The sequence below is a fragment of the Phycodurus eques genome, chromosome 8 (assembly GCF_024500275.1).
Source record: "Phycodurus eques isolate BA_2022a chromosome 8, UOR_Pequ_1.1, whole genome shotgun sequence".
NCBI lineage: Eukaryota > Metazoa > Chordata > Actinopteri > Syngnathiformes > Syngnathidae > Phycodurus > Phycodurus eques.
The window spans coordinates 3,190,081-3,203,551 of NC_084532.1; the positions used below are offsets into that span (position 1 = coordinate 3,190,081).

The 13,471-nt window shown below is 38.1% G+C and overlaps 1 protein-coding gene across 5 annotated transcripts in view; it reads left to right on the forward strand.

The window, feature by feature from the left end:
* exoc2 (exocyst complex component 2) overlaps positions 1 to 13,471 on the forward strand; it is a 126,854-nt gene that overhangs the window by 39,107 nt on the left and 74,276 nt on the right. For all 5 annotated transcript variants that reach the window (XM_061682859.1, XM_061682861.1, XM_061682862.1 and 2 more), the window contains exons 5-6: positions 541 to 654; positions 5,955 to 6,079. In XM_061682859.1, the coding sequence (XP_061538843.1) occupies positions 541 to 654; positions 5,955 to 6,079 (239 nt within the window). The remainder of the gene's footprint in view (positions 1 to 540; positions 655 to 5,954; positions 6,080 to 13,471) is intronic.

Here is a 13,471-nt window from a genome sequence, read left to right on the forward strand (position 1 = left end):
TTGTATAGGCTTTGGGTCATTAGTAGAGATCAAGCTTGGCTAATGAAGCACTAGTTCCTCTTGAGGCAAACAGACATCAGACACTTAGGTTCCCACGCTAAACTTTTTTACTTTTTTGGCAGCACACTTCCCCCCGGTGAAAATAACTTTGTATTTTTTAATGTATTTTTTGTTACAGTTGCAAAGTTCCACAGGTACATCCAAAAACCCTTTGAAGTATAAATTTTGTCGCGATAGATTTTTATACTAGATAGTATTTCAGATCCAGGATTTTTTTCTTTCTTAACATTGCATTTTAAAAGCCAGATTTCTCTGACAAAATTCAGCATGCACAGGAGGTGGATATCTGTGAAGATGATTAATTAATTTCTTATACAAATGCCCTTTGACTCATGCTCAGTCTAGGCCCTAGCCTAGGGTGTAACCATCTCACACCCTCGTCTGCGTGACCTTGACAATGGATGAATGAACACAATTTAGAAATTTCCCCGTTTTACTATTCTACTATGAAGCACATGTTTTTTGTATCTGTTTCCATAGAGGAAAGTTCCCGCTGAAAGACATCGAGGTGACATTTCCAGGGATGAGTGGTGACTTCACCAGTGAGAACTTCTCTGCCACATGGTATCTCATCGAAAACCATGCAGGCACGAGGTATGTTTTTGTATTTCACATCATTGCTGAGCTAAGAGAAATAGTAATACTAAGGATGCACTGATAACACTTCCTTTTTCTGGTCAAGTATGAGTAGAAGTACTTAAATCTGAGTATTTGCCAATAATGCCATTACGACTAGCGGTTGTGAAGAAATTTTGTTCTTTTTTTTAAAAAATATTTATTTATTTTTTTAATCAAATATTGTTCAGAAACACAAAACAAATATTTCGTGCACATGTCATATGAGTCCCTCACGTAACTTTTTAGAGCGGGGCAGCCAACCTTTTTGAATCTGACAGCAAGAGTACTGATTAATAGGAAGGGCTACCAGTTTTCTACACACTTCTGAGAAAATTACCTTTAATTTTTTGTTATAATTAATAATTATTGATTTTTACCCATGTAAAGCCATAGTCCCTGTAAATGATTTCTTACAATAATTATCAACAATTATTTACCAATGTAGGACACAAATAAATATCAATATGCAGCACTTTCTAGAAATCTCTGTAAATGTTTACATTTTCAAATGATCACTTCGACAAGATTCCTAAGAACTTTCAACGTCACATCACTAGTGAGCTATTTGCAGTTTTTTAGCCTTGCCACACATTTCACTTCCAGTTATTTCAGTTATGTGGTGTCTTAGTCTGAACATGAGGCGCACTGTGTGAAAGGATTACACAGATAAGAGATGAGAAAAGAAATAGGAGACAAAGAAGATCGTAGATTCTGGTGGATGTACTGTCGAAGTACAGTATGAATACTGATGGCATGTTACCTCTGTGTGTTAACTACAAAATAAAGTGATTAAAAGGAAATCCAAAACTGCTTCTTGAGAATACCACACGTTATAAAATAAAACATGAAAAATGGCAGGACAACTGAAGTGATACTTTAGCACACCATCGCTTACTTCTCTTTAGTCGACATGCCGCATTTCAGTGTAATTGTATCACCTGCCTCCCCCACCTTGACTTTGTAATAGGAGCACAACTGGCTTGGGCAGAGCTGAGAAAAGTGGAGCGGAGCAGGAGACTGGGGAGAATGTCAGTGCTCTTGATGGCCTGCCGCTGCAACTCGTGTGGAGGCTGTCTAAATGTTATCATTCGCCTTTACCTTAGTGTTTCGACGACTTCTATTCCACCGTCCCCGTAGGTACATGTCAGGCTGGTAAAGTGGTATCAGTGACATAGTATGGGAGCCTTTTTTCGTATTTGAGACGAGTACAGTGTAGACATACAGTATGGATACTGATACTGGTATCAGTATCGGTGCATGCCTGAATGACAAATAAAAACACTGCAACATAAATTCGTCCATCTATCCATTTTCTGTACTGCTTATCCTCACTAGAGTTGCTGGTGAGCTGGAGCCTATCACAGCTGACATTGGGCAAGAGGCAGAGTAAACTGAATTTGTCGCCAGCCAACCGCATACACATACAGACAAGCAACAATTAACACTCATATTTGCAACATAAATTGATTAAACAAATATTGATGATTAAATAAAAGTAAATAATCACTCAAATATGTTGGATACAAGAAAAAAATGGTTATGTTGAGGCAGATTATTTATTTCTGACTCTCCTGCCTTCCTGTCCGCCTGCCTGGCCGTTCTGTGACCCAGACCCCAGAATCCTGTTCGACACGGGGACTCTGGTAGGGCCTTGCTGGTCAAATGTTTTTTTCCTGCAAAGGAAATCTCACTCTAGACACTGACATGTACCTGTTAGTACGTGTAGGTACTCATGCACTAACATATGCACATCTTTTTATGTGCTGTATGTGGTGTACGGTATATGTGCTTTAAGTCATTCTGTATATATTTCCAATTCTAAATGTGGCAAGTGGGTTGTAGCGACTGCTATTTCCTCATTGTTTGCTGGCTTCAGCTGCAGCATCTCTCAAGTTTTGGTTTTAATTTTCGCATTTTAGGCAATCCTTGTGGAACTCTGTGAATTCCGTTTTATGCAAATTATTTCTGTCCAATGTGTCAGAAGCAAGGAAATAAACTTGTTTTTAATTTTTTGTAAAACGCAATACAAAACAAGATCATTGGACAGATTTAACACCATTTAACACCGTTTATCCTCAAGTCAAAAACATCGCATTCATTAATTATCTTCATTGCCAGGATGTTACTTGGTCACTCTTTTGTCATTGCTACAGCTACCAAACATGCATACTTTACTGAGATACAGTGGAATCAAAATTGGTCATTGTTTTGGGGACAGCCTGTTGAAATGTTGATAGCCTCTCACCTCCACAGGTCAAAATCGAAATTGAACTGAATTGAATGTCTTTCAGGGTCAAACTGTCACCAAACCTAAATTTACTTGTACAGGCAATGTTTAAAGTAACAATTTAAAAATGTTTATGACTATGGAATCAGATTTGTTCCAAAAAGAATCACACAAAAGTTTTCAAATTGCAAACAAAAAACAAGACTATCAAAACAAAACCTCTTGAATTGCAAGCAAAAAATAAGACATTGAGAGATATAATCTATCTCAAGTAAAAAAAAAAAAAAAAAAAAAGTTATTACTTGCAATGAAAATATTTTTAGCTTCCGATGACAATATTTGCGTTTGCGCTGCCTGACTTAGCTTATGTTCCAATTTCTGCACTGCTGCTGCCTGACTTTTTGCGTTTTATTTTTGGCACAGCCCTCTCGGGTGGTCGGGCTTTATGAGGAACGCGTACTCGTTGGCTAATTCTTTTTGAGTGACAGCTAATGCCCCCGGATGCAATTTTTCTTTTCGTGTCACACCGAGATGAGTCAACGACAAGAATGATTCAATTTTAAATCACCTTCAGGAAGTGTAAGTATCGATCATATATGTTGTCAATGCTTTACTAGGAAGTAGTGATGTTGTAACATTATGTTAGTAAGATGTTGCGCACAGCCACAGAAAATGGCACAGCCACAAAATCAACAATTTAGCAGCTAATAAGTGTGAGCTATATTGCTAACTTTGGCTACCATACTGACTCGTCCATACTGCTTACTATATGGCCATTGGCCACATTTCTTTATCTTCTTTTGATGAACTAAGCTTACATTACTGAATAAAACTGAACACTTTATAACCAGTACGGCTTAAAGACGGAATTAGCATAAAAGCAAAGCACAAATCCTAAATAACTTGGAGGATTTCCTGCAAAAACTTGATTATATACAATATCTACTTTTAAAGTTAGCCAGTCTTTCTTACAAGGTGTTGACAAAAAAAAAATAAAAAAATAGATACACAAACCTTTCTATTATCTGAGGGTTTATTTCAATGTTAAGTTTGTATTCATATCAAATGTTTTCCCCTCTGAAATAATTTAGTGTTTGCGGGAAACAACTCTAATGCATGGATGTATCTTGGTCAACTAAGGCCTCCATCAATCAACAGTCAAGTAATAGCACATCTCTTTCTTTTTGTGTCCCACGGCCTTAATTTCGAATTTTCCCAGATGGAACATCAGAGGATGACGATGCATTCAATGTCACAGGAGTGATAAAGTGGCATCTTCTTCATGCAGACCGACAAACCTTAAGGATAACTGTCTACTTTGACCATGAATGTAACAATAAAGTAACAATGCATTGTGTTTATATATGTATTTAATTGTAAAATAAAAAAAGTTACGCAATGCAGAAAAGGTCCTTCATTGCAAGGTCATGTCAAGCTGAACAGAATATGGCAACCCAGACAGGAAGTCAGACAAGGAAATACACTGAGCATTGAGTATATTTTAACATGAAATAATAAATTGGGCGGCACAGTGAAACTGGTTAGCACATCTGCCTCACAGTTCTGAGGACCTGGGTTCAAATCCGGCCTGGCCTGTGTGGAGTTTGCATGTCCTCCCTGTCCCTTCGTGGGTTTTCTCTCCCACATCCCAAAAACATGCACGGTAGGTTAATTGAAGACTCTAAATTGCCCGTAGATGTGAATGTTAGTGCAAATGGTTGTTTGTTTATATGTGCCTTGCGATTGGCTGGCAACCAGTTCACGTTGTACCCCGCCTCTCGCCCAGAGTCAGCTGGGATAAGCTCAAGCACGCCTGTGACCCTAGTGAGGATAAGCGGTGTAGAAAATGAATGTATACATTGCTATTGTGTTAGCATCACTTACCGTATCAAAACAGGTACTGAATGTACAAAATATTAGCTTTGGAAAAATTACCTTCAAAGAAAATCTTGAAAGTTTATACTACTTGAAACTTAATACTGGATCATGTTCACAAATGCCTCAGAAAAAAAAAAGTCCTTTTCACTTCACTCAGTCTTCGCATAAGATCGAGTGTCTGAATGTAGAGTTCCTGTTCAAACAAGGTCGACGTGATGGGATTTATGAATCCATGAAGGACATGAACGTTATGGTTGGACAGGGGGCAAGGCATATCTGGCCACCACCACCCTATCATCTGGGTCAGCATCAGTGTTGTGATCCTGGAGAGGTTGCTCCATTGGCTGAAAGACAGTAAGGTTAATCAGATTAGACCAATGAAAACTTCAAACAAACCGAGGCTTGAAGCCGGGACCATTCACTCTGAATTTTTTGGGCACATAGGAGACTGTTTGCTAATTGTCACACCAGAAAAAGCCGACTAGGGAAGAGTGCACCGGAAGGTAGCCCAAGACAGAAGTTAAAGGAGACTAAAGTGTAGGCTTGGAAATGATCTGTTTTTAAATACCTTCTTATTTTTACCAAGGCATACTACTCTCGATGTTTCTAATAGTAATCATTTACAAAAATAAATACAGACACACAAACACACACACAAACACACACACACATATACAGTATACATTTTAAATCTACATACATGTATCCTAATGCTTATTTTCCTTCAAAACAAAATTATTTCAGAGGGGGAAAACATTTGATATGAATACAAATTTAACATTGAAATTAACACAAAAGAAAACATTTCTTAACATGTAACGATTTTCTTTTTGTCAACACCTAGTAAGAAAGACTGGCTAAGTTTAAAAGTACGTATTTTATATATTCAAGCTCTTGCAAAAAAAGTTATTTAGGATTTGTGCTTCCCTTTTATGCTAGTTCTGTCTTTAAGCCCTACTGGTTATAAAGTGTTTAATTTTATTCAGAAATGTTATTCTCAGTTCAGCATTTTTTGGGCACAAATCTGATTCCATAAATGACAAAGTGCAAAACAATTTAAATGCTTTGTGGTACAACCCGATAATTATAATTTTTTTACTCACAATTAACAGATGACAAATGGAAGACGTGACAAATGAATGAAAAACATGTTTTTGTTGTTGTTTCCTAGTTTCGAGCAGTTAAAGATTGCTGCCAGCAATCTGAAAAAGCAGGCCAACAAGAAGAATGAGGGGAGTCTGGCCTATGTAAAAGGAGGACTCAGTACTTTCTTTGAGGCTCAGGACGCTCTGGCAGGTGAGAACGATTAAGTCCTTTTGATGTGAAGTTGGATCGCGCTAAATAGGGAGCCATTTATACACTGGTACATACTTTCAAAAAATTCTAACTATTAGCCCTTCTCTGCTCTCAAAGAGCTCTTGTGTTTATGCCCCACCAACCTTCAAAAGAGACACAGAGGGAATAGCCGCCTATACTTTTCATAGATTTGTCCTCTTCTGGTGCAGACGCTAGTGTCAACCTTTCCAGTGGTTTTTAAGTTTTAACACTGAAAATACAAAGTCTACAGACCTCTGTTCAAATGCCAAGTTTTTGCAATATAAAAAAAAAGCCATGATAAATAATTTCAAACTTTTTTCAGTATTATGACCTTATAACCTTTACAATTCAATTGGGAAAAAATGAAATCTTTTCGAGAGGAGAAAGGGCATTTAAACCAGGGATGTGTTGACTTTTTATCCTGTGTAGATGAGGTTTTAGTTAAAATTTTAGTTTCACCTATAGATCTTATAGCTATTGTACTGTACTGATTTTTCTAGGCTATGGATATGGAATTCAATAAGATCGACAGACTGGCTACGCTGGTAAAAAAATAAATAAATAGACAAAAAAACGACAGGATCCTAAGGGACCGCAATTAACGGTGCTTTGCCACGGCTAATGGCAAACATCCCGGTTGCTAACATGATGATACTTCACTGTAGCTCAACAAGTTCATACAGATAAGACAAAGCCTGTGAAAAACAGAAGGTGGGCACACTCCTATGTACATGAGCAAAAGGTGGTGAAACAAAATGTTCACAAGTTCAGGTTGAAACCATCATGTCATCAACCCATAGTTATGCTTGGTATTACAGCATACAAAGGGAGTGTGTTCTGGGTTTGGCCATGTGACATTCCGCATATAGTGGAAGCAAAGCGTGAGAGTAGTTGTGACATTCATTTTGATCGACAGCAGAAGGTGACTTGTCCAACATGGCGGCCCCCTGTGATAGATGGAGATTGATCACTTATTCTGTTTAATTCTCATTCCACGAACGTGTTTTGACTATTATTGTCACATACGTATTCTTGCCTCCCAAAATGTGGGGTTTAGTTTCCCTTTAAAGATCCATACAGTGCCATTCCACCGCCTGCGCTGGGGAAAGCAAACCACACCCTCTCAAAACCAAGGGTTAGGAGATTACCCACTATGACCCAACTCATTCAGGAGGTCTTCGGTGGAAACCGAGCAGATTCTGAAAGACTGCTTGAGAAGAACAGAATGGGATTTACTGCAGGGGTCTCACTGTGGGATCATGTAGGAGGTGGCGGACTGTCCTACTGACTACATTAACTTTAGTATGGATGTTATTGTTCCTATTGGAAATGTATGCACCTTTGCAAATAAGTACCCCGAGATCACAAGTGACATGAAGAGTATTCTGAACCAGAAGAAGGCCTTAAATGATGGTAATCTCCTGAATCTTAAGTGTGTGCAAAAGGAACTAGAGTGCAGCTCAGGATAGCAAAGCAGAAGTACAGAAGGAAGTTGAAGCAGAAGTTGCAGAACAACAACATGAATCATAATAATGTTTTTCTGTCCAGTTTTGATACATTGTGTTACGTACTGTCAGCTTTACTTGCGTGCCCCCCGTTTTACTACGGCCGACTGTGTTTCTCATCTCCATTGTGACTGCCATAGCAAATGTTTTCACAATTTAAGCATCTGATCGGGCATCCACGGCAATCACGATCTGTCACATCTGCCTGTCCGTCCCCCGCCTTATCTCATGACCATCCCGTTTTGTCCATGGTGACCTGAAACAGGGCTGCCATGGCCCCCGGGAACATAGTGTAAACGTTGCCTTAGCTTGTCATTCGTACATTTTGATTGTTTACTCTTTTCTTCCCCTGTAGCCACTCAGTTACTTCCTTGGGCTATTTATATGCACACTTTCTAGCTCTGTCATTATTATTATTGCTTTCCGTGTATTTGTGCCCCATTTGGGAGAAAGGCAATGTTTTGAATAGTTAGGGGCTGTATCCAAATAAACAGAGCTGTGCAATACAATGTAAGACAGAATATTAGAATTGATGAAGCTGATAACAGACCCAATACGACCAGTGGGAACAATGCACAGTCATTCTTACATTTTGACTGAGCGTGCCTACTGTGTGCCCGCTGCTTAAAAGGGAAATGTACAGTTTGCACGGCTGGAGGAAGGAGTGTACTATGAATAGACTAGACCTGTGGCCGACACAGCCTAACTGATGCATAGTGACCCTAGTGGCACAATATTGTTTATTATATTGGCAAAGCTGGAATTGAAGCTGTGTTCATATGGCTACTAATTTGACCTTTATCGTTTATCTCCTTGACTGTTCTGAGAAATAGAGGCGCTATTTATTGGCCAGAAATGTTTTATTAATTCAACGGGGATTCCGTCCGGGCCAGGCGCTCGTCCCGATTGCACATTTTTTAATGTGTTATATCTGTGATGGTTAAAGGAACATCAAGGCTCTCTTTAATTTGTGTATTTAATTGAGGAATTTTTAGATCCTTAATAAAAGTTTCAATTTATTTTTGTGTCTCGGTTGTTCGAAGATACCTATAAGCTGCTATAATAATTGTAAAAAAATTTTTTATTTCTTGCGGTGACTGTGTACAGTTGCCGTTTTAATCTTGAATGGCTGTAATTAATGACTTTTCTTTATTGCGCTGAAGTTGGTTCGCAAGGAATGTTCCTGATTTATTACTGTACTCAAAGTTAGTGTTTAACTGTTGTAGAAAATCAGTTCTTTTTGATAAGATAACGTGTAATTGATGTTTTTCCTTTTTAAATTGGTTTCTAAGCGTAACTGTCGGATTAATTGCATATTCTTCTGTGAGGTGTTTAATTTTTTCCCCCTGAATTCCATTTTCCAATTTTTTATTTTTTTATTTAATTCTTTTTTATACGAAGAGTATGATATGATTCGACCTCTCAATACAGCTTTCCCGGTTTCCCACAACAGAGTTAGGGATATGATTGGGGAGTAATTGAATTTCAAAAACTCATCCCATTCCTTCCTCATGAAAGAATCAAAATCCGGATCCTTCGATAGGGACGTGTTGAAGTGCCATGTTGGTGGGGGTCCCAAACTTGATTCAACTTTTAGATTGAGATAAATTGGTGCATGGTCGCTGATGATGATTGGATGTATTTTGGGGGTAATTCTTCTACTGTACTATTCATTGTAAAAAGTAGTATTTAATGGACTAGTATTGAGAGTCCTCTTTGTCTACACTTGTAAAAGGCCGAGATAACCTGAGTGAAATTAGAGTCAATGAGGCATTTTTCTTCTGACTCGGTAAGTTGCGTTTCTTGTAATAGGAGTAGGTCTGTTTTAAATTTAGTGGTATAATCCATAATCTTAATTCTCTTTGCTTGCGATCGAATGCCATTGACATTCCATGACACAAAAGTTAAGTGTGACATATAATGGGTGCGTCTGTCATAATTTTAAATAGATTTGATACGATGCATTCTTTGTTGTTGTTTTTTTGACAGATTTCGGGAGATTTTTTGGTATTGTGTTGACAAATGTTATTTAGAGAGGGTGATAAAGATGCTATATGTAAGTACTGCAAAGCCAGCGTACATAGAAGGGTAACAAACAAACACTGAACATAGAGAAAACAAACAGTGCTTCCTAAGCACCTTTTAATCTCTTTTTGACCATATGATGCATTCCACAAAGGTTAAGGAAAGGTGGTATAAAGGTGAAAATACTGTCGCCGGTTAGAAAATGTGACTTCCTGGAGAATCCCTGTCACGTGGTAAAAAACGAAGGCGCTGATTGGCCGAAGACTAGATCTGTGTATCGCCGATCGATTGCTATGCCTTACAGTTCCCTGATGTCTGTCACAGCTAATTTGAAATTGAATTTGTCAAACTGAATCTGAAATGATCAATGTGAATGTGAAAATATATTACAATTTTCATTGTGGATAAAAATTCTTACATTCACTTTCAGGTTTATTGGACTTCAGTTAATACAAATTCAAATCATGTTTTTCAAATTCAGTTTGTAAATTCAAATAAAATTCCTGGTGGCACATATTTTAGCCCATAGAGAATGTTCAGCCGTCAGTTTGTGACTGCAAGCTTTAGCGCACTTTGGTTTTGCAGCAGGATAACAATCCAAAACACAAACACGCAAAGCACTGAAGTCACTGTTTCAAAACGGCATTTTAAGTTAACTTGGGTTATATTTGTCTGATATTTACATTTGTTTGTTGATCTTCAAGAATAAAGTGGGGAATCTATGCAAAATATAAGAATTTGAGAAGGGGCCAATACTTGTTCACGGCACTGTATTTTCCCTGCTAACATTTTGGTGTTAATGGGTGTACAATTGCTAACTGAATTGCTCCTCAGTTAACACAAAAGTACGTTACTGTCATTGCAAGTGTGTTATTACTGTGCTGTTGTGGTTGCTCAGCTTCTGTTAACATTTGAAGTTGAAGCCAGGCAGATTTTGGGCCTTAAAGTAACATATATTTAATCAGGTTACATGGTCTTTGAGACTTGGTATGAAGAATGAATGCTCCAATAAGGTAGTAAGGAATGTAGCTTTTAAGACCACCATTGTAGTGGCTAGTGAATATTTTCTTCATCCTTACCAGTATAGACGTCAGAAAATCTTTTGACTAGTTTTATTTTATTATGAAAAAGAGCAAAGGAATAGTCTATGAAGCTAAATATTTTGGTTGATGCCAGTAGGACATGTTCTGAAATAAAGAAATGCTGTATACCCCTCAATGGCGAGTGGTGAAAGAGAGGGAAGGTTTGGGACATTGTGACTGTAGGATCTCGCAAACCTCAATTTCACATGGGGCCACACCTCTGAGACAGAGCTGCTCTGGCTGAATGACTGACTGATAGTCTGTCCAGCTTTGTTGTTTGTGAAATGTTGGAATTTGAGATTTTGCATTGTTGTGTCAAAAGGAAGTCTCCAAGCGATGCAGGAAACAGAACAGTGACCGTGTTCCAAAAATGTCCGATTCCCAGGGCCAGTTCCCTGAGCCTCAGCCCCGACAGGAGTCAAAACATCTCCAGCTTTAGAAACCAGGGACACTGTGTTTTTATTCATATTCGTTTTTGTCCTCAATAGTTCCAGGAAGTGAAGCAGGAGCTGGAGCTCTTCCTCAAGTTGTGGCTGACTTTGTTATCCAAAGCTTGACCTCATGTTTAGGTTAGATGTAACGTCATCAGCCTTTTAGTGTCACACAGGCAGAGGACACACAGCTGGCAATAGGGCAAAAGGAGACTGTATAGATATAAGGCAGACATGCTCTCTTTTCATGTGTGTGTTTGGTAGTCTTCCTGTGTGTTCTGTCTTATTCTCTCCCGTGTACACACTATGTGCTAAAGTGTTGGAATACTGGGCCATTTTATTATATCTACAAGAACTGACAATGGAATTTTGGATTTGCCCTCCCCTGAGCAGCTGTCAGATTTTTTGGGGGCATACTTATCACACTTAGATGTCACCAAACCAATCGTAAATCTCATAAAGACAACCCAATTAAATATACTGTTTTACCATGATGTTTTTATTTATTAAGGGGGTGGATCCAAACTCATCTTTCCCTATGTGAAAAAGTACCGTAATTTCTCGCGTATAATGCGCCACCATGCATAATATGCAACCCTCAAAGTTGACCTCAAAATTCTGGAAAACCCTTACTACCTATGTATAATGCATTTTTACAATGTATGATTTTGCTTCTTCCCATATGATCAAAACTAAGTATTATCTGTATTATGTTAGTTTTTTTAAATAATTTAAGTTAAGCACTTTATTGGAACACAAAATAGTTTTTTTATTTACTTTCTCTTATTAAATTCACAGCCCTACTTTTATTGATTAAATGAGAAAACACAGTTGTGCTCATATGTTTCATTACCCAGGCAGAATTTGTAAGATGGGTAAAATTATTTAAAGAAAACATGAAGGGCCAGGCGAAAGACACAATTTTACATTAATGGGATTCAAATTAAATTGTCAAGCGTTTCAGAAAAGCATTATCATTAAACAAAACATAACCATAAAGAAATTAATGATGGTTGTCGTTCAGTCATATTTAAAAAAAAATAATAATAATAATAATTCACAAATTCTGCCAGGGTATGTAAATTTATGACCACAACTGTACATATATGCAGCCATACGTACCCTGTCATATTGGAATGAAAGTGTAGGCTATACCTTTTTCATAACCTGTAGGTGGCGGTGGCATATTAGAAAGAAAGTGTACTACACCTTTCTCATAAGCTCTAGTTGGCGGTGGCATATTGGAATGAAAGTGTACAGCTTTTTCATAACCTTTAGAATGTAGCATACATTTATAAAAAAAAAAAAAGTTTTTCCAATTTTCCCTTATATCTATGTATAAAGCGCAATAAAAACTTTTTTGACAATTTTTTTTGGGGAAAAAATGTGCATTATACACAAGGAATTACGGTAAGTGTTCCCTGGGGGTGGTCAACAATAGAGTGTTGTTGTTGCCCAGTGTGGTTGGTGAAACAACCGTCCTACATACCAATCAGTCGTTCACTCGTCTTTTGACAATACAGCTCGTTAAGGCCACACTTCCCGTTGAATGAGGCAAGCTCTCCCCCAAAGTTCGCCTGCAGGGTTTTCTGATAGACAGCAGAATTAATTGTTCCATTACTCACAGCAAGTTGTCCTGATCCTGAAACCATCACTTCCACCACCATTTTTACTTTAACTGTTGCGACATGATGTTTATTTGATCAACTGTGTTATTTTTACACCAGATGTGACAGGCCGCACACCTTGTAAAAAGTTTTAACTTTTGGTTCAACAGTCCACAGAATATTTTTTCAAAATCATAGGGATCATCAAGATATTTCTTGGGATATGTGAGACGAGCCTTGGAACTCTCTTGTGGATGCCATTTTTGCCCGGTGTCTTTCTTATAGTTGAGTCATCGACACTGGCCTTAACTCAAGCCTGCAGTTCTTTAGATGTCCTTCTCATGTTAATTTTGTACGCTTGGTAATTTTTGGATCGCGACCCCTTCTCGGAAGGTTCACCACTGTTGCCAGTGGTCTCAGTTTGTGTGTAATGGCTCTGACCGTGGTTCACTGGAGTCCCAAAGCCTGGGAAATGGCTTTGTAATTTTTTTCCTAATGGATAGATATCAATCGTTTCTCATTTGTTAGGGTTGGCGTGAATTTCTTTGGATCGGGTCAAGATGCATTTCTTTTTTATATCTTGTTACCTACCTCACATTGTCTAAGTTATTTCTTGATTCAACAAAACAAATCATATTTGGCGGTTATGAGGGCTGGGTATGACTAGAGAAATTGAACAGTTTTTTCACCGTTAACTCATGATTTAACATGGGGGGGCAAT